Source organism: Convolutriloba macropyga, chromosome 2, assembly GCF_964194025.1.
Source record: "Convolutriloba macropyga chromosome 2, txConMacr16.3, whole genome shotgun sequence".
NCBI lineage: Eukaryota > Metazoa > Xenacoelomorpha > Acoela > Convolutidae > Convolutriloba > Convolutriloba macropyga.
Window position 1 is genome coordinate 10,242,461 of NC_134469.1, and position 26,461 is coordinate 10,268,921.

The 26,461-nt window shown below is 32.3% G+C and overlaps 1 protein-coding gene across 1 annotated transcript; it reads right to left on the reverse strand.

Annotated features, from left to right (window-relative positions):
* Window positions 1–948: 948 nt before the first annotated feature.
* LOC142335113 (uncharacterized) lies at window positions 949–10,716 on the reverse strand. The gene is made up of 3 exons (XM_075383469.1): window positions 10,138–10,716; window positions 7,528–7,705; window positions 949–1,315 (listed from the first exon to the last, which is right to left on the reverse strand). The coding sequence occupies exons 1-3, from the start codon at window positions 10,369–10,371 to the stop codon at window positions 1,146–1,148; spliced, it is 582 nt and encodes a 193-aa protein (XP_075239584.1). The 5' UTR covers window positions 10,372–10,716; the 3' UTR covers window positions 949–1,145.
* Window positions 10,717–26,461: the final 15,745 nt, after the last annotated feature.

Sequence of the window (26,461 nt, forward strand, 5' to 3'; positions counted from 1 at the left end):
TTGTCGAAGAAACATCAATATGTTTAAAATAACAATTTATGTTAAATCATTCAAGGTTTTCATAAATAGTTTTATGCTAATTTAACTTGTAGAAACTTCAACCTAATGATTAATGAATCCAATTCAGTTAACAAACCGATTCACGAAGATCCGTTGCTCTAATAACGTTTCTACTGTGGACAACAGTCGAAAAAAAATCGTCATATGCTTTCATTTTACGTCAATACTTCTCTTTGTGAACAATCGATGTGTTAATCGTGGACAACAATGAAAAAAAAAGTTCATGGATTTGTCACTCGCATTCTTAGATAACAAACGCAATCTGATACATTTTAGCACATAATTCTTGACACAGTTTTTAAATTAGCCAAAGACTTCATTTCTTGAACTTTTATTCATTATTTGAGTCCCAATTCAAAGAGTTTATTTCTCTTAAGAGCTAGCTAGTTGCAAAACTATTTAGTGGTTTTCTTTCTTCGCTATTAGTTTTTTGAGGGCATTTTCTGTCAATAATTTTAATTGGATTTTCTTTCAGTTCGGTCTAATTGACTTGACATATTGTTCATTTCAAGCGTGGACAGGACAGGACGGCTATGGCGGCGTGGACTGAGAGCGTGGACTGAGAGCGTGGACTGAGAGCGTGGTTCACTTGAATGAAACCTTGTTTTTCACGTTGGTACAAAAAGGCAAAGTGGACAATTTTGACAGAAATTTCAAATTTTGAAGAAAATCTGAATTAGTTTTGCTTACTGCCGCTCGTTTCCCCGCACGCATGCATATCTAATCTTAAAACACAGATCGTTTAAATTGCTGAAACTTCCTAGAAAAATTTACGAGATTTTTCTCGACAAAAGAGTACTTTTTGCAACGTAATGTTTTACGTTATAGAACTGCAACCATTGCAAGTTTTGCGATTGATCTTACAAAAAACATTTTGATTATCAAATTATTGGCAATGACTCGGAATGATATATAGTTTTTTCTACATTATATTAATATTTAAATCTTTAGATTTATTTAATTTCGGTAAATCTATTCATATTCTTTAGCTCATAAACGCATTATAACATCAGATTCAGCATATTTTATGCACAATTATTAACTTATTCTGCGCTGACTCCAGCCAACAAAAGAAAGCATACAATTCAGTATTGAGATAAATAGGAAAAAACTCTGCTGGCAAAGTTTGATGAGCTAGATCCGACCCAGTGTTCGGATTTCAGTGCCTCGTTGCTGTTGTTCAGGTGAGTGAAGAGGTTGAGGAGGGTGAGTGAGTAGGGCAAGAGCTGGTGTTTCTTCACACATCGCAGACCACCTGTTGAATAGTGTCAAAAAAACATAATGTTATCAAATAACCCCCCCCCCCCCCCCCCCCCCCCCCAATAAACAAGATAAAGCCGATCAAGGATTAACAGGTAAATAGGATAAATACGTAAATATATAAACAGAAATAATGGAAATAATCTGTGATAATTTTATTGGCCTAAATATAAGGAATACTGTTTTCCAAGATTGATTCTCAAACGATTAAATGTAAAACAAATTATTTTTATTTCGATCAATGCGTTGGGCTATTATTTAGCAAATTGTAAGTTTGTGTCTATCCATGAAACCGTTTTGATGTCAGAGCAAAGGAAACGTCGAAGAGATTTAGCAAAACATATTTCACAGGTTTCGAAGACTTTTCATTCTTTTGGTCGGAATTTTCAAGCATTTGTTTATTTTACACTCAAAAAATGTTGATGAGGTGCGCATCTGAGGACAGGCATGGACAGACTTCATTAATGGGGGTTAGCGACCACGCAGCCAAAAATCAGTTATGATCCAGACTCAACATTAACCCACCATGGCAAAAACCAACCAGACCCTTCGCTTAACTCAAAGGTCACGTCAGATCGAGCAAAGAAGCCCTTGGCCAGACCACGAATATCTTATGCCAGACCGAACAGATTATGTATTCACTGGGAAGACGGAACAGAAGAGACTTTAGGTCGATACAGGGCTAGAGCAAACAAAACCAGGGTCAGAAGGAATCGAAACTGAATCAGATCGATAATACCCCTTACCTTAAAGCAAACAATCTTTACAAACCCTGGTCGTCTTGTTAACTTTTAAATTAACTTTAATGTTTTTCTGGTCCTATAATTACAATGAAATATTTTATTTCGAATTGAGCCCAAACTAAAATTTTTAAAAAATGCGATGCTTTTTAGTTTAAAAAAATGCGATGCGGTTTAGTTTTTGAGTTCATAAGCAAAATCTGCTTGGTTGAAATAATACATGAGAGAAGAGAATTTTAACAGTAAATCGTTGATTATTTTCAATTAATTGTTTTATAACAAAGAGGCTCGGTAAGGTGCGTACGCACATAATGTTCTGAACCCGCTCATCTACATTTTCCACTTAGTTGTCTACCAAATGAGCAAGCGATAAAAAATCAACATATCGCTCCACAAACCACTAAATTTATGAAAAAATATACATTGGAGGGCCGACGAAACCCGTCATTATTGTGACTATCAGAAAACACGGCGATAGAAATCAAATAAATAAAAACTTTATTTTACATCCAAAACTCGATGTCCATTTTCTTAAAACAATTATCTACCAAATCAAAGTGGCTTCAGATAAAACCTATACCCTATACCTAAAATAAAACCCGAACAAATAAAAAAATGTACTTCATTAGAAAAAACGTGGGACTTTTCCACAATGCTTGTTGTCAAGCTTTTGCGCAAATTACATTAGGTTGTGCTCGCTCAACTTTCTAACAAATTTCAACATTCATGGTTTTCCAGCAAACTCTCTCAAGAGATGCAATTATGAGACGTTTAAGCATATGATGATTTTAAAATAGCGGTATATTCTTGAAATACAATTACTCAGTAAAAGAAGCTAGATAGCATTCTGTTTTCAGTTTGAGGAGTTCTTAGTTGAAACTTAGTTGAATTTAGTGAAAAGCCGTGGTTGAGATTTATGTTTTGTTCTGGAATCTTTCACAGAAAACTTGGAGAACAATGACTCTGAATTTCGCTCTGACTCAGAGAAATTTAGATTCAGTGCAGAGCATATTTCCTCAAAATTTTCTGAATCAGTATTTCAAAATCTGAAAAAAATATCCGAGAATTCTCTGAGTTAGTATTCTGTATCAGATACTCACTGTCTGTTAGCTGCATGCAGGATGAATTTTGTTCCAATATTTAAAGCAACTTGATGATCCTGTATTTGATAAATTCCCCGGACCGAACTCCAAGTCTATATCAGTACTGTTCAAGCCTAATTCCAAGTCTTATTTCGTTTCCCAGTACTGGGCAAGTCTATATACAAGTCTTACAAATCTGGCAATTCTTAACCAAGGAATTCAAAACCAACTTTTCAAAATATTTCGAGTAAAAAATTTCGAATTGAAAAAAATTCTCAACGGGGCACTTTCTCAGAGGCACTTTCTCGGGGGCCCCTGAAAACTGATGCAGACTGATGCCAACTCATTCCAACTGATGCCAGGGGAACCGGGAAGGTCAATTTGGACCGTTTTCAACTGCTTCTGGGCCGTTTTCAGCCATTTCTCAGCCGTTTGAAGCCGATTTTTTGACGTTTCCCCGGTTATTTTTGACGTTTTTTTAGCCTATTTTTGACATGTTTTTCGGCTTTTTTGACTTTTTTCCGGCTATTTTCCACCTTGGTTTTTTTCGGCTATTCTTGACGTTTTTTCGGCTATTTTTGACGTTTTTTCGGCTAATTTAGACGTTTTTTTGGCTATTATAGGTGTTTTTTGGCTAATTTTGACTTGCCGAGACTTGGATGAAGAATTGTCACGTCCTAAATCAGGTTTGGATATAGAATTGTCAAGTCTTAAATCAGACTTGGAGTTGGAATTGTCAAGTCAAAAATCAGACTTGGATTAGACTTTCCAGGTCTTAAATCAGACATGAGTTTAGAATTGCCAAGTCTTAAATCAGATTTGGATTAGAATTGCCAAGCCTCAGCCCAGACTTTGATTTAGACTGCCAAGTGTAAAAAGTGACATGATCATAGTTTGTTTCTGACAAGGAGGCTCGGTAAGGTGTGTACGCACATAACGTTCTGAACCCGCTCATCTACATTTTAGACTTAATTGTCTACCAAAAGTGCAAGCGATAAAAAATCAACATATAGCTCCACAAACACCTATATTTATGATAAAAATATACATTAAAGGGCCGACGCGACCCGTCATTAATGTCACTATTAGAAAAGACGGCGATAAATATCGAATAATTACAAATTTTATTTACAACCAAAACTCGTTGTCCATTTTCTTACAACAGATTTTAACAAATCAAAGTGGCTCCAGATAAAACCTATACCCTATTCCTAAAAACTGAAACCAAAAAAAAATGTACTATATTAGAAAAAATGTGGGACTTTTCCTCAATGCGACTTGATAACAAGTCGACAAGAAAAGTGCAGAAGGGGCAAAGTTTAAAAAAACGTTGCCTTTGTCGGAAAAAAAATAGTGTAAAAGAATAAATACATTATGTATTAACTGAAATCATTAGTTGCATTTAAGCCTCCATAGAAAAAAATTAAGACCTTTTATTATCCCGGATATATCATACGACTACAAAAAGAACGAAAGAAAAAAGGCAAAACATTTAAAATTTGCTCGAAAACGGTGTCTCAGCCAATTAAACATTAGTCTATTTACCAAAAACAAACAAATTTTCTAGTTATCTTTTTTTCAAACGGCAACAGAACCGCCTGTTTTTGTGATACTGTAAAAAAGACAAATAAAAAAATGTGGGCAAATACGCAAAAATCACGAATATAAAGTGAAAACTCGTAGTACCGGGAACAAAGACCATTTGAAAAAAATTAAACAGTTAAGAAAAAAAAATTTTATTTCATTAGTTAATGGATGTGACTTGACTATTGAAACTAAGCAACAACTTAACAGAAAAAAGAAGGGCAAAGCTCAAAAAAAATTGTCTTTTTTAAAAAAAAATTATTTTCAAAATTCATAACAAACATAAGCTTTCAACAAAAAAAAACAAACATTCTTGCTGTTTCCTCGAAATTAACTGCGCCAATTATTATTGACACTAATTAACAGGGATATAAAAAACAATAAATACACGCAAAACCAAAAAAAAATCACAAACAACTTCAGGAAACCACAATGCTGAAACCATTAATTTTATCAGATATTAGCGTCGAAAAACTTAGGTTTTCATTTGCGTCTCCATTAAATTTGATGAACACTTATTTATAAAAAAGATAGCTCAAAATGGCATCAAAAAGAATTACATACGTTGAAAATTGTGTAAAACTCAAAAAATTCTTCTGAAACAAATTGACTAAGCCCTAAAGACATCAGTCAAAACTTTTAACGAGCAGAAAAAGTATTTATTGGTTCAACGAAAATCAACGAGATCTCTTAAAATTGAGGCTATGTTACGACAAAGATACAAAATTGTAAAATACGAAATTTTGACGAAAACAAGAACAAAAATTTAAAAGTTGAAGAACACTGAAAGAAAATTAATTTGAAAATCAAATAAATCATTAGCAATATGGCGATATCAGTTGTTCAACTCATTTATTTATCTATAGTTGGCTATTGAGACCCTTTATTACCCAATATATTGCTTACGAGAACAAAAAGTAACAACAAGAAAGGGCAAAAATAAAAAAACCTCTACCAAAAGAGAAGGATGTCGCAGCCCTTAAAAACATAAGTAAAAAAAGCAAAAGCAAAAGAATTAATTGTGTATTTGCGGGACCTTTTTCTGATTGAATTTTTCAGTAGTTTGATAATTAACCGAAGAAACCAAAAAATAGTACAGAAAAATGGACAATTTTGCAAAAAAAGCACAAAATGTCGTATGAAACCCGTAGTACCAGAACCAAGAAGCCGTTTTTAAGAAAAACAGCCCAAAGGTTAGTTTGTGTCTTACATAAAAAAGATTTGTACTGGATTTTTTGAGAAAAACCTAAATATTGACAGAATTGGGATTGAATATTTGACATGCTCAAAAAATCACTAAAATTTTCTTTAAAAAAATTATATTAAATGCCATAAGGGACACTAGATAACACCCGAATGCATTGCTTTGGTTAACTTAAAAAGATCAGTTCGATCTTTGATCTCTGAGACTGAGCAATCAGACTGCAAAAAGAATAACAAATGAAGGCAAAACATAAGAATTCAGTTAAAGTTTACTAAAACTCATCGTTAAAGCCATAAAAACCATTTGGTTTTCTCTGAACACAATCAATATCTACATCCAGCCTCATTTTTACTTTAATTGGAGCTGTGAATTTGGAGATACCGTGAAAATAAAATTGAGTCAGTAATTAACATTAAAAACAATAAAGGCGACATGTTTTGAAAAAAAAGAAGCACTCAAATAAAGTTTAAAAAATTTGGGTTGTAAGGATTTATGAGATCAAACCTATCCCTGATTTTGCAGCGCGCTGAAAAAACCAACCAGATATTCCAAATGTTTGTTAATTAGATCACTTTAAGCTAAATTTTTCAAAAATAAAAAAAAAATGATGCGTTTCGTATAATTATAGAATTAAATTGGTAGAAAACGGCAAAATTTTAATACTAGAAGAGTTTTGTAGGGCGCCGAATATAAGCTAACTCACTTTAGGAGTTTACGTAGATTGTGTTAGCGGTTTTTACGACTTTAGCTTTGGCAGACTTAAATAAAATGGACCAGAAAAGCGTATTTTGTGCCATTTTTGATGAAAAGTTTCGAATTTTGAAAATTTTATCAAAAATTTTACCAGAACATTTTCTATAAAACAATTCAACAGTTCACCGATGCTCTTCTATTTTTCAAGAAAACAATAACACTCTATTTTAAAAAAATTTAAAACAAAAATTTTAAATCCTATTAACAAAATTGAGCCAATTTTTACCGAAAATTACGCAAATGTGAATAAAAACTGTCGAATATTCACAAAACTTTAAACTTCGATATCTCCCTTTAAAAAAACGAAATTTTTTTTTAATTCCATATTCTAGGATGAACGTGCTTTCTAATGATACCACTCACAACTCTCTACGATGGCCAACTCTCTATATCGATAAAAACCCATTTGAGTATATAGTTCCTCCCTCCCCACTAAAGCGGAGGGCGAAACAAAAACAATGTATTAAATGGAGACTATGATTATGACGGTTATATTTCTCATGTATTACCTAACAGAATTCGGAACGGAATTAGCATTTTGGTAATTTACAGCAAACTTGGCATCTAACCTCAATTTAACGCTAAAGACTACACTGTCGAGAAGTGTGGGGCAAACCAAAATGACCCGACCAGGTTTCGGTTTCACAAAGAAAATCTGAGTTCATGATTACGATCTAAAAAAAGGAACAAATAATGCGTCTTTCTGCCCAAAAAAAAATCCGCATGTTTTTGCTTTGGAAAACTTTGTGACTTAAGGAATTCCGCTTGTCCCTTGCCGGAACTCACGACCTCAAATTTCATGGCGTATTTCCGCATTGTAAACTGATTTTCATAAATCACTCACCAATTTTCCACCAGAATAGCATGCGATCTTTGCCCCGAAACTTGGAAGCAACAGCATCGAAAGCAGAACTGCGTTGAATAATGATGGCGCCATTTTTGTCAGACGACTTCTCAATAGACCACCAGTAGTATTCTGTCTCAAACACCACATACTCGTGGCGCAACACCATACTTGTCAGCTGAACACAAATTGAGTAGTTTTCTTTCAGTTTTTTTAAACCCCAGATTTACTCTAATCAACGCACCTTTCGTTCTCATTATAATTGCCAAAAAAATTATTATCACATTAGAATATCCCGGCCTGCTGTCCCTTCTATAGTTTCTCCATTTGACGTAAGCGAGCCCCAATCGACTCCACGACTTATGAAGGGGCTGTCTTCTTCCCATATTAAGCACACAACGACTGTCATCGATACATGTTCGTAGCATAAAATAATGTAGTCTCTCGTAGTCTTAATGATGGCAGTTCTAATCGGCCCTTTAATGTGGCATTATTTACTTTACTAAGTGACTTGATTTGGAAGCAATTTTTAAATCTATGCATCAATTAGTTTTGACCAATATTGGATTTTTTGAAAGTTTGCCCAGTGAATTGAAACTTGATACACCCTGATAAAACATGCATGATCTTGAATTTTCTTGCAAAACTTGAAACATCTTGCCAAGATCTTGAAATACTGACATTTCATGGTAAATCTTGATAAGATCTGGTTAAAATTTCTCGACAGCTCTTGACAAAATCTTGATTAATCTTGATAACACGTATTATCGTTTCTGGACACTGCTCATGGTATCTCGTCCTCAGAAAAAAAATCAAAACTCCTCAGAAAACTCAACACACCAAAAAAAGTTAAGGTAAACTTACCTTAACTGTGTTAAGATAAATTTTTATTGAGATAAAGTTAAGGTAACCTTTAACTCAACTCTACCTTATTTTGAGTTAGGATAGAGATTTCCCTTCACTTGGTTAATGTAAAACTACTTAAAATTACTTTGAAACTTTTTGTACCATTCTGCAGTATATAATTGCTCTTTTTAAGTAAAATTAACAAACAAAAAATTGACGCTGCTGAAAATAGTTTTCTCTGCAGAAAAGAGAGTTCTTGACAAAAATAAAAATTGACTTTAATGAGAGGGATAATAGGTAATAGGAACCTAATAATTAATCTTTTCCACAACATTATAATTTTAGTTTGCTCTCTTCAAGATTTGGAGCAATTAAACAAACATTTTTGACCTCGGGTTCTTGAATCTATTTCTGTTGTTCAAATATCAACAAAAATGCCTTTTAAACCCCACAGACAACTAAATTGATTTCATTTCAACTCATTTTTATTATTAATTTTGGCCCAAGATTTGAAAAAATTTTGATGTGTAAAAATCTACAAATAAGTGATGGTAAAGTGGACCAAAGACGCTTTTCGACATAAATGCATATCACAATTGTTTTTTAATATACACTGAGCAAGCATTACTCCCAAGGCACCTCCATGACGAAAACCGAGTTCAATTCTTTCGATAAAACTGCAGACTTAGTTTTTAAAATCAGTATTTTTCCGTTGTCAATTCTGAGAAAAATGTTTTAAATTCATTTGTCCCCTGCTTTCTTTCATTGCAAATAAATGGTTTACTACCCTGCTGAACAAAAACTGTTCTAAAAGAGGGAGGGGAGTGTTAAGGAATCAGAATGTAATTTGCTCTTTTCATCAAAATTACTTTTTTAAATTGCTCGTTTTAAGATTTTTCGCAAACAAATTTACATTTTTGTCCTCGGGTTCGTGAATCCGTTTCTGTTGATTATACGTAAACAAAAAACTCCATTCAAACCTTTCACACCTTTCCAGACAACGGCTTTGGTTTTCTTCAATTCGCTTATAGTGTCAATTCGGGCACAAACATTAAAAAATTTGAGATTCGGAAAAATCTATACACAATGAGGTCATGGTGGATCAAAAACATTTATCGATATAAAATCAACTCATAATTGTCTTCTAATATAAATTGAGCAAAAATAGAACCCAAGACACCTTCATTCCAATTAGAAAACCCAAATACGCCGTGGGCTTCTATGTGGAGTCCTGTTTAGGGAGTGTAAAATGTACATACCGAGCTAGCATCCACTCAAAAATTTTAACAAACTGGAAAAATGGGCTCATTCGTTAGTTAATAAACTAATGGGAGCTGAATTTTCCGACATTTTTGATAACTCTTTCTAATTCTTGATGAATCTTGATAATTTTTGCTTAATCTTATGATTTCGAGCGAATTCTTGTTTTTGGTTGCGTTTGAATTTTTAATAATTGGTTTGTCTTGCCATGATGTGGTTAATTTTTCCTGGAAATCTCTGCCAAGCTTGTTTTGTACACCAATGCAAAGATCTTGCAAGTTTGTTTATATCTTGATTTTATCTTGCCATGTAACATGGCAAGATCTTTGCAAGATTTTCCATTATTAAGTGTTTTTCTTATCAAGCCTATCAAGCTTCATTTCGCTTCGTTCTATCTCCTCCTCAGTTGGTAGACAATTATGCCAAAAAAAATTGTTGAGCGGGATCGGAACATTACGTGCTTACGCACATTACCGATCCTCCTTGTTTAATTAAGAAATGTACCTGGAATTTGCTATTGGGTGTCTTGAAAACGCTAGCTGACAGAATGAAATCTGATGTCTTCAAAATGTCCAAACCATTTGTAAGAGATCCAGTTTCGTACGTGTAAACATCTGCTTCTTGTTGGTTTATTTTATCTGATTGTTCAACTGTTTCTTTGACCTCTGATTGATTTGGATCCAAGAAATTATCAGCAAATGAGCCACTTAGCTCCCTGTCAGCATCAACACGTGCCATAAGTGTAATTTAAGTGTAATGAACTGATCAAGAAACATAAAAGCACGGCAATATAGAAAAAATGAGCAATTTTTTCGAATTATAACTAAAGCAATTCCGTTAAAAAATGTTAAGCAGGTACTGAAATGTGGAATAAAATGGGTTACAACTTATCAATGTTTTGCGACAGAAAAGCGTTTTCGAAGTTTGAAGTTCTATTTTCTGTCCTTGAAAATCAAATTGCTTTACAGCTGTTAAATGGTCGTTTTTAACTTCGCCACTAAAGTGATATCCATTAAGAAAGTAAACGTTGCAATATCACTTTTTAAGTGGCTAATTACATATGACTCACCTGATAATTCAAAACTTCTAAGTTAAGCGCCGCACTTTTTTCTTATTATTGAGCTTATGAATATAGTAGAAAAAGAATCTCATATTACTGAATAATATTCATAATAAATTTTGTTTTCTGGCGCACAGCATATCATTATAAACTAAAAAAATTACAATGACCCAAGAAGGCAAAAAACGAGTCAAGACGAACAGCAAAAAAAAGCAACAACAAAAAACATTAATTACATCATAAAAATTATGTCCGTTCTAAGAAAAAATACTTAATTACGAAGTCAAAATAACGTCACACAAAACTGAAAACAAACAAAAAACTTCTACTTATTCATAAAAGATATTGGACCAGTCCATAACAAGGCTTGAAAACAATTAGAAAATAGGAAACAAAAACAGTAAATTTGAAAAACTCGCAGATTTTATTAAAAAACAAATTCAAAGAAATGAAAACCATTGGAAATCAACTAAAATATCCCACAGGTTTACGAATACCAGTGTTTCCAAAGATGGGAAATAAGAACTGTCGGGTTTCAATTTTCATGCGGTTTCAAAAAGAACAAAAAATAGACAACAAACAAAAAATCAGTTAATTTGTGCCAAAAAACGCATTCGAAGCCGTAAAGCCATACTTTGGCCCTCAAAATATGTTCCATTGCACCTTCTACGAACACCGATAATTTATTATGTGACCTCTCATTAATGAAACCAGGTAACAAGAACACAAAAAATAAAAATTTCGAAAGACATGAAAAAAATTAATTACAAAATGAATTAATTAAATAGGTTTGTTTATTGTTCCAAAGGAAGCTCTTGAGACCTGCATTTATCCCGAAAATATCCTACGTCTACAAAAAGAACGTAGAATATGACAAAAATTAAATTACTTTCTTTGAAAAACCCGTGTCGGAGCCAGTAAAATTATAACGAACTCTTTAAAAACATTAGATTTTGTAACAACAATCTTTTTGACGCCTCCCCTTTAAAAAATGGTCATTTTGGGCCTGTAATCAATGAGATTGGGTAACAAATAGAAAATAGAGGGAGCAAAATTGCGAAGTTAAAAAGTTTTTTTTAATTTTGGAAAAGAGTTGTCTTCAGAGTCATGAGAGCCATTAGCTATCTACTAATATCAGAAATTCGGCCCATCTATTCTCCCATGAAAAACCAATGAAACCGGGTCATTGTACAGGAAATTTAATACGACTAAAAAGACAAAGTAAAAGCGACAGTTTAAGACAAAATTTGAAAATTCTATTAAATTCTTCGAGAAAGTACTGTCGAAGCCGTCAAACCCATAGTCTATATCCTTAGGGATTTTAATATTTTCGATTCTGCTTTATTTTGAACGCTAATAATGTGAAATATGAACTTTCAATAACTTGATAATGTGACAAAACTAGAAAACGTGAAAAAATAATATATAAAAAAGATCGAAATTTTTTAATAAAAAAACAGACTGATTACAATCCGAATTTTTTGAACTGTAACAGTCCAAAATTGGTCCAAAACTAACTCTGCTAGTTTTGCTCGTCCATTAAAAACAATTAAAATTTTGAATGAGGTAGATATAGATATTTTGTTAGTAAAAAAAATCAAAAATAAATGCTGCGTTTTTGATAATCAACGAGTAAAGTTAGCAAAAAACGGCAAAGTTTTAATTACGGAGCACTTGCAACGGAGGTTGAAGCAAAAATAGACACTTTTTGAGTGTACAAGGATTTTGTTAGTGGATTTTGCGTGTGTACTTCCTTCAAATTTAATCAAAGTGGACTAAAGAAACTTATTTCGTGCTGTTTTTGATGAAAAAGTCTGAACTTTGAAATATTTAGCCAGTATTTTTGACAAAAAAATTAAATAAACATCGCCGACAATATTTTTGTCAATAAAAAGGAAACCAACAACACTTTTTTTTAAAGTTTAATGAGTTTTAGCAAAATTAGCGAAATTTTAGTCAAAAATTTTGGAAATTTTGGAAATAAAATCAAAGGAATTCACTTTATTTTCTCGAAAGTTTAAACCTCGATATCTCCCTGTTAAAAACAAAATCAAAAAAATCTCTTTAATTCCATTTTCTACGCTGGACAGGCTTTCTTATGGTACCAGTCTCAACTCTCTACGATGAATACATCGATCGGCCAAAATTGACTGAACAAAAAAAAGAAACCCATTTGAGTATATAGTTCCTCCCCCCTCAAGAGGGGTCGGAACAATAATTACATATGACTCATCTGATAACTCAAAACTTTTCAGTGAAGTGTCGCAGTTTTTTTCTTATTATTGAGCTTATGAACATAGTAGAAACAAATATCTCATATTAATGAATAATATTCATAATAAATTTTGTTTTCTGGTGCACAGCATATCATTTATTTTAAATATTTACAATGACTCAAGAAGGCAAAAAAGCTTGCTTCTTATATGGCCTTTGCTATCGATAACAGTCTTATTAAAACGTAAATCTAAATTTGGTCTCACCGAGAATGTCACTGAACCCGATTTGCAAATATCAAAAATGTTGGCGAAGAGATTAAAAATCTGGAAACAATTTTAAAAATTTTATCTTTTTTAATTCATTTTGAAAAGTATTCTTAATTTTTAATTAATGACTGAAAAAATATTGGCAAAGATAAGATTTCATTTTTTCAAGCATAAATCAAAGTTTGAATCCGGGTCGAGAAACTTTAAAAGTTATATAAGAAATGCGCTGATTTTTCATAAAATTCAGCGCAAAAACCTCACATAAATATGCGCTGACATGTGATGAAACGCGCTGAAACTTTGCAAGGAATGCGCTGCAAACCGCTGAATCTTAAAAAAATGAGTTAAGAATTTAATTGGATAAAATTTTTTTACACAGCCAGTACAGTTTACTCTTAGCCTCCAAATTGAACCGTGTAAAAATATATCAAAACTTTATGAGGTCAGACAGATTTTTAGGATCTGGTAAATTTAAAGCGCAGATTCCAAACTCTGAACTCGACTAGATGATGGCCAATATTGACGAAATCTTTTTTGACAGTCCAGTGATCCATTGTTACAGGATCATGGACATGTGGAATTTTTTTCGACTTCAAAGAACTTTTAACACAAAATCGGAAAACAGTAAAAAGCCTTTGATAAAAAGTTTGTGGCCACTAATCAAAACGAGTTTCGAAAAGTTGTTTGTTTCATAAAGCAATATGAGGAAAATTCGATGCCAATTTGTAAAAAAAAACATTTCTCAATCATTGGTTTGTTGTGCAGCATCAACTAACGCCAATGGATAAAAACTTCTAACGTTCATGCTCTGCGTAAGTATCGCAATTTAAAGAATTTGTGCGCTGCCTCTTTTTCAAATTCTGTTTGCACTTTTTGTCGACTGTTTCGAACTGCTGTTAAAAGAGAGGAATGGAAAATCGTGTTCGACCAGATAATCGGTTTTGAAAAGACTTTCTCGTAATGCATTCTGACTCCTTACTTGTGTTCTTAATCAATATTTAATTGTATTTTTGAAGGGCAATTAACTTGTATTAATAACTATAAGATGTTTTTTAGTTTTGTATATTTTTTGTAGCTCTTTTGAAGTCCTTTCTCTTATTCGTAGCAATGGATGGCCTCATTGCCTCTTTAAGGAAGATTTTGTATTGGCGGTTCTTTTAAAATAGTTTCAATTGAATATCTCAAGATTTCAACTACTTTGTCATTACATGTTTTATATTATTAAATTTTCGAGTCGGCTCCAAATCTTTTTTTGTCATGCGTCTTATATGTTTTAATAGTTATCTCCCCAGCTCATTAATGAGGCATAATTGAAGATCTTTAATGGTTGCAATTCACCTCTATCATTTTCAACGAGTTTGAGACTAATTCTTGTCGATAAAAAATACCGGTGATTTTTCGAAGTTGGGTCGTATTTGTAACTACTTGGTTATCCGCCGTTTTTTAATCGTTAAAGAAAGTCTCCATGGCGTTCTGAAGAGGCATCGTTAATTCCAGTTTATTTTTTGTAAGACAGCAGTGATTTGTTTTTAGTTTAGCTGTCGTTTTTGCTGTTCTCCAGCTAGTTAGTCTCAGTAATGACATAAAAGAGTCAGAGCAAAACGCACACACTAATTCACATTTCAAGTTTGTAACTAACAAGTGTAGTTTCAGTGCATTTTTCTCTATAAAAAAGGCAGTATTAGATTGAAATGAGCCGGTTAATCTATTTTTTTAATGGTCTCTGAGCCTTACCATTCACAGATGTCGTTGTTTCTGTACATGAGAAGGATTAAATTCTTTCAATGGTTAAAGTTTGTAGTTGACCTATTATAATTTAAAAGCATTCGTAGTTTCGCAATAAACTAGATTTCATTTAAGATCTTTTAAAGTGATTAGTTAACTTTTCGTTTAACGCATATAACCCTCGGTGTGCTTTCTAATAGCAGCTGTTTTATGGTGAATAACATTTCAATTATTCGAGGAGAAATTTAGGCTTAAATGTATCTAAACTTGATCGCTTTTCTCGCCTTTTTACGTTTTAAATTGAAGGTGTTCAAAGTACATCTATAATGTAAAATTTTTTGAAGCCTAAATGGATTGAAAAACAATTAAATCTCAATTAGCGTCTTAAAAACGAGAAGAAACAAATTCCTTTTTGTTTCGAAACTCTTTGAAGTTGGGATTAATATTTTCATACCAGTACGAAATTTGTATTGACCCATATGGATTGAACGATCAACTAATGCAATCTTTTTATACAATGGTGATGAACTGTTGACGATTTAAATCTTAAGCAAACTCTTAATGGAAACAATGCATAACTAATTAAATCAAAGAAAAATAAAGTTGGCAAGCAAACAAATTTTTGAAAATTTTCTAAAAATTATTTTTGTTACCGCTGCAAAGTTAATGAAAGCATGCCTCACAAAAAAATCTTCCTGATGAATAGCTTCCTCAATTTTAAAAATGAAGAGCGATCAGTTCCAAAAAAATAACGGTCCAAGCTAAATCAAATTACTGCTGCATGCTCAACGTTACTGATGAAAAATTAATTTTTTTCAATTACTCCATAATTTTGTCGTTAATTTTAACCTTGTACAAAAACAAGGAGGCATAGTAATGTGCGTTTTACATAACATTCCGACCACGCTCATCCAAAATTTCGGCTTAATTGTCTATCAAATGAGGAAGAGATACAAAACTCACAGTTCAAAAAACCTCACAAACTGATCAAAGATAATTGGTCTATAAATGAAAAAAATGTTTCTAAGTGAAATCACTTAGAAAAGTAAATAGTATTACTACCCGCTATTATTAAGGCTACGAGACAAGAAAAGCAAAATGTCAAATAGCAAAAACAATCACTCACATCCAAAAGTCAATGTTTGTTTTCTGAAAAAAAAACGCAATAACAAGTCAACCTAGCGTCAGATACAAACTAAAACAAAAAAACAGTTTGTGTTTCACTCGAAAAAAAAACAAAGGACGGGTCCAGGACGAGACTTGGTAACAAGTGAACAAAAAAGAGCAAAAGGGCAAAAAAATAGTTTTTTTAACGGATAATTTAAAAAAAACCGAGATATGTATTGAAATCTTCAAATAAGTTTATGATCATTTATACCCCAATTTGAACATATTGAACACAAACGACAAATTCCGACAAACTCAGTAATGACATGCGTCATAGAGAGTCTGAGCAAAATACACACTGAGCTCGCCTGGAAGATGGTCAACTTTGAGCAAATGTTTTTGACAGTGCCGTAAACCGTTGTTGCAGGATCAAGGACGTGAGGAATTTTATTTCGACTTTAAAGAAATTTTAACACAAAATCGGAAAACAGCAAGAATCCTTTGATAAAAAGTTTGTGGCCACTAATCAAAACGAGTTTCAGAAAGTTGTTTGTTTCATAAAGCAATATGAGGAAAATTCGATGCCAATTTGTAAAAAAAAACATTTCTCAATCATTGGTTTGTTGTGCAGCATTAACTAACGCCAATAGACAAAAATTTCTAACGTTCATGCTCTGCGTAAGTATCGCAATTTAAAGAAAATGTGCGCTGCCTCTTTTTCAAATTCTGTTTGCACTTTTTGTCGACTGTTTCGAACTGCTGTTAAAAGAGAGGAATGGCAAATCGTGTTTGACCAGATAATCGGTTTGGAAAGAATTTCTCGTAGTGTATTCTGACTCCTTACTTGTGTTCTTAATCAATATTTAATTGTATTTTTGAAGGGCAATTAACTTTGTATTAATAACTATAAGATGTTTTTTAGTTTTGTATAATTTTTGTAGCTCTATTAAAGTCCTTTTTCTTATTCGTAGCAATGGATGGCCTCATTGGCTCTTTAATGATGCTTTTTGTATTGGCGGTTCTCTTAAAATAGTTTCAACTGAATATCTCAAGATTTCAACTACTTTGTCATTACATGTTTTATATTATTAAATTTTTGATTCGGCTCCAAATCTTTTTTTTTTGTCATGCGTCTTATATGTTTTAATGGCTATCTCCCCAGCTCATTAATGAGGCATAATTAAAGATCTTTAATGGTTGCAATTCACTTCTATCATTTTCAACGAGTTTGAGGCTAATTCTCGTCGATAAAAAATACCGGTGATTTTTCGAAGTTGGACCGTATTTGTAACTTCTTGGTTATCCGCCGTTTTTTAATCGTTAAAGAAAGTCTCCATGGCGCTCTGAAGAGGCACGGTTAATTCCAGTTCATTTTTTGTGAGAGAGCAGTGATTTGTTTTAGTTTTCCATGCTGTCATTTTTGCTGTTCTCCTAGTTAGTCTCAGTAATGACATGCGTCACAGAGAGTCAGAGCAAAACGCACACACTAATTCACATTTCAAGTTAGTAACTAACAAGTGTAGTTTCAGTGCATTTTTTTCTATACAAAAGGCAGTATTAGATTGAAATGAGCCGGTTAATCTATTTTTTTTAATTGTCTCTGCGCCTTACCATTGACAGATGTCGTTTAATTTCTAATGGTTAAAGTTTGTAGTTGACCTATTATACTTTGAAAGCATTCTTAGTTTCAGAATAAACTAGATTTCATTTAAGATTTTTTAAAGTGATGAGTTAATTTTTCGTTTAACGTATACAACCTTCGGTGTGCTTTCTAATAGCAGCTGTTTTATGATGAACATTTCAATTATTCGAGGAGAAATTTGGGCTTAAATGTCTCTGAACATGTTTGCTTTTCTCGCCTTTTTGTTCCGACCCCACTTGTGGGGGTGAGGAACTATATACTCAAATGGGTTTTTTTTTGTTCCGTGAATTTTGGCCGACCGATATATTCATCGTAGAGAAATGTGAGTGGTATCATTAAAAAGCTAGTCCGGCGTAGAATTCGAAATTAAAAAGATTTTTTTGAATTTCGTTTTTTTCGAGGAGGTATTGAGGTTTAAAGTTTCATGTGAACACTGGATATTTGGTTCACTTTTGTTCACTTTTACCGTAATTTTCGTTCGGATTAACGTTTTTTCTACGAAAAATTTAATTCAAAACTAGATTTCACGCCAAAAAGTAAATCAATTTTAGGTTTTTAATAGACGAAAGGTGATAATAAAGATTAGTTCTAGTCTTCGAGGGAAGTTCAATATATAAAGAGCTCTTTTTTTTTTCAGAAAATTTTGCAATTCTTTGTTTTTTCAAGTCACCTGGAGACTACTAGACACTTTTAATACCAAAGTTCCATTAATGACAAACCTCTTTTACGATCAAATGAAGCCCAATGAACAAAAAATTTGTTTCGAAGGGATCGCTCATGTTTTTTTTTATTCGTATCTCAAATTTCGTAATTTCAAATGAAATTTTGATTTATTTTTTGAGGTTTTACTAAAGTTTTATAATCCTATGGCATAAACTTTTTGACTAAACGTGTAATAGATTTGCTAATGAGCAATAAGTGAACCTATCTAGTGCTGTGAGTGGACAGCTAATGGCTGTTAAGACTTTGAAAATAAATTTTCGAAATTTTTTTAAAATTAGTAAATCATAAACTTATTTTGGTGAACTGTAAGTTCATCTCAGTAAAACAGGATTGATCTCCTTCATACCAGTGCAGCATACGTTAATCTCATTGGCGGCTCTATCAAATAACTATTGGTTATACGTCTTCAATGCCAGAAGATTTCAAACTTTTTTAAAAATTTTTTGGACATTTCGTTTTATTGGTTCATTTTGAAATCTTATCACGTCATCCTAAATTTGATGGCTATATCTTCCTTTAGTGAAGATGTCCAAAGGATCATATATAAAACTTTCTGAGAAAAAAATATGGTTTAATTGGCTTCAACACTTTCTTCTCCCATTTTTCTAAAGAAATTTTGGTTTTTGCCAGTATTTGTTGTTTTTTTTTCATAGTCATAAGACATATTGTGATGTCTTATTGATAACCTAGGCATGATAATCATCTTTGTATTCACATCGTGGCATAGCTGAGCGTATTCATTGAATTCCTATGAAAGCTTTTGAGATTAATGCCTGTTAATACTTAAAAAAAAATATTTTTTTTTGAATTTTTTTTGAACATAAATCAATCTTAAGCTTATTTTCGTGGATTGTAAGTTAGTCTCGGTAATGACAGAACCGCATTTTTTTGCATCAACAACAATTTATCTAGTTAGCGGTTTTGTCTTCTAACTATTGGTTTTTTTTACTTCGGTGCACGAGTTTTCATAATTTTTATAATTTTTGGATTTTTTTTAGTAACTTTGGTTCCTTTTGAAATCGTATTACATTATCCTAATATTGATAAATCCCATTGGCTTAATGAAGCCGTTCAGTGGATCGTTGAAAAAGTTTTCAGAGAAAAAAGCTTATGGTTAAATAGCTTCGACACTTTCTTCTCTCAATTTTCTACCGAACTTTTGGATTTTGCCTGTTTTTGTTGTTGTTGTTTTCATAGTCAATGACTTGTTGTAAGGTCTTATTGATAAATTTTAAATGACAAACATCCTTTTCGTTACATCATCTAGGCATAATGTAGCGTATTAAAGGCCTTCTGTTGAAAGCTGTAGAATTTTATGACTTTGATACTATGGGTTTTCTCAAAAGTTTCGTGGTTTTGATGTATTTTTTTTGCCATACGACTTATTGTGATGAGTTATTGATGTCACATGAATGAAACCTATGATTGCTATTTCATTGAGGCAGAATTTAGTGTTTGATTTGATTAACTGCGTTGAAAAAAAATTGAATTTAATGTCTTTGATACTAGGGCTTTTCTCAAAAACTTCGTGGTTTTAATATCTTTGTCTATATTTGTTGTTTTTCAAGTCATTTTCTAACAATAGGAACAATCAACCTGCTGTTAAAAAATATAATTGAAAATAGAAGAGTTTATACTGAAAATTTCATTCTCTAATGGCTTTGAAACTTTTCTCGCTTAATTTTTGTGAGTTTGCTGTTTTTGCTTTTTCTTTTATTTTTAGGTAGCCGTAAAATTCTGATCGCTCTCTTTAACCTTTAATGCTGCCTGTCATGTTGCCCATAAAACTGTAATGAGTGATGTTACCCGAAGCAGTCAGTTTGAAGCCAATAGTCTTAAAAATTATGATATTATACATCTTTTTTCAAACTTTTCAGTTTTTTTGTTCTTTTCGTCAACTTATTCTCGTCATTGAGAAGTCCACTCCAATTCCTTGAACTTCAAAAAACAACTTCTCTACTAATATTATGTCGTAAATGATGTTTTGTTTGGTGGACATTATGCGTTTTCATAAAAAACATTGTGAGTGGTGTATTTGTGTTTCTTTTTTCTCTTCTTTTAGCTTATTGAGGTAATAACAGATCCCAATGATTTTCAAATGTGGCCCAAAAGAACGAACTTCTTTTCTATTTTAGTATAATTTTAGCTGAATGAGTATAAATGTAAACCGAAATAAAAATAAATAAAGTTCAGATAATAGCTGATGATTTTAATGGCTTCAATAATTTATGTTAATGTTCTTAATTTTTTGAGATTTTCTGCGTCTTTGTGTAAATTGTTCGTTTTTTTAGACTTTCTGCGTATTTAGTTTACTTCTATGGTTTAGTCTCAGCAAAGACAGGTCCCATTAGTTTCATATTGACTTTTTAGTAAATTTATCAAGAATTATTTTGTTAAAAAGCTAAAGATTTTTTTAGACTTTTGAAATTATTTGTTTCAAGAAATGTTGATTGATCTTTGACTTTAACCTCGTTTTTTTTCTCTATGTCAATTTTTTACCTAGTCTCATTATGAAAAACATACATCTGCTGTATAGTTAGCAAAAACTAAATTTGTGGAGTTAAGGTTTTATCTGATTGCATTTTGACGTTGTTACTAGGTGCTTTTAAAATTACATATTCGGTTTCTGCCGTGAAAATTTTGTTTTTGCATATTTTGTTGTTTGCTGTTTTTCTCGTAGTCTTTTTATTGGTAGATCTCGTGAGAGCTGTAATGAGAAATGGCATTATCTAACTCAATTAGTATTTACGTTTTGTAACGTGTTTTTTAAAGTCAAACATCTATTTTTGTTATCTCTTCATTTGGTTGACAATTAAGTCAAAAATGTAGATGAGCTCGGGTCGGAACATCATGTGCGAACGCACATTAACGAGCCGCCTTGTTACGATTTAAATTGAAGGTATTCAAAGTACATCTATAATGTACAATTTTTTGAAGTCTAAATGGATAGAAAAACAATCCAAACTCAAATAGCGGATTAAACGAAAAGAAACAAATTACTTGCAACTCCCTGAAGTTGGGGTTAATATTTTCATACCAGTACAAAATTTGTATTGACCCATTTGGATTGAACGATGTAGCTTGCGGATACAAAAAAGTTTCTTATGTCTGGTTTGAATTTTTCAATTTTTTTTTGCTGCACGAGAGTTTTCACTTTACAATCATGTCCAAATGAATTATTTTTAGATGCCTAGAGATTACAAATATCGGTTTCAGTAAATTGGTTCAGTTAGCAGCAAAAAATTCTAATTCATTTGGTGAAGCATAAAATTATTTGGCAATTTTATGAAAAAATTAAACAGTTTTCCTTGAAAATTCACCCAAAGATCCATTTTCTTTGCTATGCCCTCATACTCAACAGATGATAAATCAACTAATGCAATCTTTTTATACAAGGTTGACGAACTGTGGTCGATTTAAACGTTAAGCAAACTCTTAATGGAAATAATGCATAACTAATTAAATCATAGAAAAATAAAGTTGGCAAGCAAACAAATTTTTCAAACTTTTTTCTAATTATTAAGGTTAGCGCTGCAAAATTATTGACAGCATGCCTCACAAAAAAATCTTCCTTTTGAATAGCTTCCTCAATTTTAAAAATGAACAGCGATCACTTCCAAAACAATAACGGTCAAAGCTAAATCAAATTGCAGCTGCATGCTCAAAGTTACTGATGAACGATTAATTTTTTTCAATTACTTCATAATTTTACCGTCAATTTTATCCTTGTACAAAAACAAGGAGGAATGGTAAAGTGCGTTCGTACATAACGTTCTGACCTTGCTCATCCAAAAATTCGGCTTAATTGTCTACCAAACGAGGAAGAGATACAAAACTCACGTTTCAAAAAATCTCACAAACTGACCAAAAACAATTGGTCTATAAATGAAAAAAATAATCTAAGTGAAATCATGAAATCACTTAGAAAGGTAAATAGTACTACACTAGTGGACCGGCTATTAATAACGCTACGAGATAAGACAAGCAAAAAGTCAAATAGCAAAAACAATCATTCACATCCAAAACTCAATGTTTGTTTTCTGAAAAATAATTACCTAATAACAAGTCAACATAACGTCAGATACAACCTAAAACAAAAAACTAGTTTGTGTTTCACTCGGAAAAAAACAAAGGACGGGTACAGGATGACACTCGGTAACAAGTGGACAAAAAAGAGCGAAACGGCAAAAAAAATTAGTTACTTTTGAAAACGGATAATTTCAAAAAATAAATATCAAGATATGTATTGAAATCTTCAAATAGGTTTATCTTCATTTGTAACCCAATAAGAACACATTGAACACAAACGACAAATTCAGAAAAAAAGTACATTAACTATTACACGAAAACGGTGTCGGAGCCGTTAAAATCATTATCTATTCTTTGAAAAAGATGTAATCAATTGCGGGTTCTTTGAACAACAAACTTGAGAGATGTGACCAATGAACAATGAGACAAGGTAACAAGCACTGAAACAAAAATGAGCAAAATGGGAAAAATTAGAAAAATTTATCAATTAGGAAGACGAGAATATCTATCCACTGAAGTCATTAAACAGTTTCTTTTGTTTGTCAAAAAATCCATTGAGTTCAAAAAAATCAGAAAGTAAATTAAAAACCTGCAAAAATTCGGTACATGAGAGACAAAAACAATGCACTCAAAACGTTAGATATTTTCAGTTCTGCAATTAAAAAATCAGTAAATTGATATGCGACCTGTAATTAAAGAGACTAGGTTACAAGTAAAAATGTGAAATTAAACAATACCTCTATATTTTTCCAAACATTTGAATCATGAAAAAATTTAGCTATCAACTGAAATCAGTGAATAAGTTCCATTGTTTTTCCTTAATAAGCCACTAAGACATGCAATCGATCAGAACTTGTCTAACGTCAACGAAAAGAACGACAACTAAAAACAAAAATAAAAACTCAGTTAAATTCTGTTAAAGACGGCGTCGAAACAATTCAATCTATAATATGCTCACCGAAAAACTGATGTGTTGAATTATGCTTCTTTTTGAACGCCAAAATGTGATATCTGAAAGTTCAATAATGTGACAAGAAAAGATAAACAACCTCAAATACGAGAAAATGTCCAAAGATCTTTTTGTAGAAACTCAAAGTATCAAGGAGAAAAAACATTTCTCACAACTAAAAACTGCAATAATTAGTAAAATATAATCCATTGGAAAGACGATTCCACCATGTTTGCTGTCCTCAAAATAAAACTTGACAAATAAAAGTGAAGGTTGAAAAGCTCAACAATCCCTTGTTTACTTTGAAAATATGTATTATTAAAAGACAAAACGACCATAAGCATTCAATTGAAGGACAAGATAGTCTTCATTGAAACCCCTTGGGAAGTCAATTGCACCTTTCTTTAGTATTTGTTGATTTGCATTGTTCTTTTCTGTAAATAACTAAAATAAAGCAAAAAATGCGAAAAATCGACTGATTGGAATCTCATTTCTTGGGCTTTAAGATACAACGACTAGACCAAAATAACCTTTTCATTGATGTTCTTCAACTAAGAAATCGTAATTCTTCCCAATAATATGGATATGAATAATTTGACAAAAGAAATGTCATTATATCAAAATGAATGGTGCATTTTGCATTAGTATCGAAGAGTTGAATTCGAAAAAAAAAACAAAATTTTTAATCTGAGAACACTCTCAATCGATGCACAAGTAAAAAAAACCTTTTCCAGAGTTGACAACATTTGCGTCAGCAGCTCTAAGAGAACAAGAGGAGCTCATTTCGTGCTATTTTTGATGAGAAAAACATGCATTTTGAAAATTGGAGCAACATTTTTACCTAAAAAATTTGAACCAAAAAAGTTGAACAACACTTTGTTGTTTCCGAGGTAAAAACAGCAACACTATTATTAGAAATTTTGGCATTTATGGCAAAATTGACAAAAAAATTGCGTAAAAATGCGGCAAACGCGGTTAATAACAAGGAAAATTAGTCAAATATTCACAAAACCTTAAACCTCAATATCTCCGTGAAGAAACAAAAAGAAATTCCAATTCAGTTTTTTTGTCATATACTGTACGCTGGACGGGCTTTATAATGACACAACTCAGAACCCTTTACGAGGTACATATCGATCGGCCGAAATTGACTGAAAAATCCATTTGATTATATAGTTCGTCCCCCACTAAAGTGGGTCAGAAAAACAATTGATTTTGTAGTCAAACATTTCTCTCTGGTTCTCTCACAATCTGGAGAAAATGTTTTCGAAAGCTCCAACTTAAAAACAACGTAGACCACAAAAAGACAAAGTAATTAACCTTTACATTTTTAAATTATCGGTGTCATTCTCTTGCATCACATAAATGAATGGGAAAGCGGACTTTGAAATGGTTATATAGCCGGTTTTCAATCTGCCCATGTATTCTAAGAAAACTGTCACAGTACAAAGTTTGTGATATGCATCTGAGACAACACGTTTTGATAAATTTTTTCACAATTTTTGTGTTGGAACTTTATGTGCGAACGCATCCACATTGTTTCACTAAAAATGCATTAGAAACTGACTTAATTCACGATACCATAACACAAATTTGATTACAGTGGACACAAAAAAATAACATTATACACGTTTCAAGCCTTTTAGCATGATTTGAACCTTATTCTGTCCACTGAACAACTGATGTGTTCACCTGTGCCTTTTTGTAAACACCAATAATGTGATATCTGACCTGTCAATAATATGGCAAGACACGAAAGGAAACCTCAAAGGCGGAAAATATCCAAGTATCAGTTTTTGAAAACTGAATGCAGAAAAACCATTACTAACACCATAAAACCGCAATAAGTAGTAAATTTTAATCCATTGAAAAGACGAAGCCACCATGTTTGCTGACCTTAAGCTATAAGTTGACCAATAAAAGAGAAAGTCGCAAAGCTCAGTCCATTGTTTACTTTGAAAATCTGTACTATTAAATGACAAAACTACCATAAGGTTTCGACTAAAGAACTAGATAGTTTTCCTTGAAACTCCTCAGGAAGTCAATTGCGCCTATCATCAGTACGAGTTGATTTGAATTGTTCTTTTCCGTAATTAACCTTAAAAAAGCAAAAAATGCGATAAATCAACTAATGGGAAATCTCATTTTTTGGGCTTTAAGAAACAACGACTAGACCAAAATAGCATTTTTATTGCCGTTCGTCCACTAAGAAACCGTAGTTGTTCCGAAAATTGTTACGGATATTGATAATTTCAGAAAAAAAGTCAATATATCACAAATAAATGATGCATTTTGCATTATCATCGAAGTGTTAAATCAGAAAAAAAATTTAATTTGAGAACACTCTCAAAGGATGCACCAGTAAAACAAGCCTTCTTTCGAGTCGACGAAAATTGTGTAATCAGCTTTCAGTTGTGTTAATCCGGCAGATTAAAACAATGGACAGAAGCTCATCTCGTGCTATTTTTGGTGAAAAAAGGATGCCAAAATTGTTAATCGGCCAAAATTGACTGAAAAAATACATTTGAGTAGATAGTTCCTCCTCAACGCCTGATTTTTAAGCCGAAGATTTGTCTCTGGTTGTCTTACAATCTGGAGAAAATGTTTTCAAAAGCTCCAACTTAAAAACAGCGTAGACAGCAAAAAGGCAAAATAATTAAGTTTTTTGTTTTTAAAATAGCAGTTTCATTTTCTTGCAGTACATAAATCAGTGGGAAAGCGGACATTGAAATGAGTATATAGTCACTTGTCAATCTGACCGTGTAATTATTGAAAATGTTGCAGTATAAAGTTTTTTTGATAGGCATCTGAGTCCAACAAGTTTTGACAAATTCTTTTACAACTGACGGGTTTGGAACATTGTGTGAACGAATATTACATCCATCCACATCGCTTCACAAATGCAATAGAAACTGACTTAACTCTCAAATGCTATCCGTACTTCCTTAAACTCGTAATTCTCGATACGATATAACACAAATTTGATCTCCATCACAAAGGACACAGAACATAACTAGTATAAGTTTGAATACTTTCAAGCATGATTTATCCATAAGAAGCAACAAATTCAAGATTTCAAGCAGCACTTTTAAAAACAAAACGAAAGTTTG

What these genes read in the sequence shown, in the direction of transcription:
- LOC142335113 (XM_075383469.1), bottom strand. Translation starts at nt 10,371, where the DNA reads ATGGCACGTGTTGATGCTGACAGGGAGCTAAGTGGCTCATTTGCTGAT. An exon ending in CACCCAATAGCAAATTCCAG is followed by an intron (nt 7,706 to 10,137) that starts GTACATTTCTTA and finishes ATTTGTGTTCAG; the next exon opens with CTGACAAGTATGGTGTTGCG. An exon ending in GCTATTCTGGTGGAAAATTG is followed by an intron (nt 1,316 to 7,527) that starts GTGAGTGATTTA and finishes ACTATTCAACAG; the next exon opens with GTGGTCTGCGATGTGTGAAG.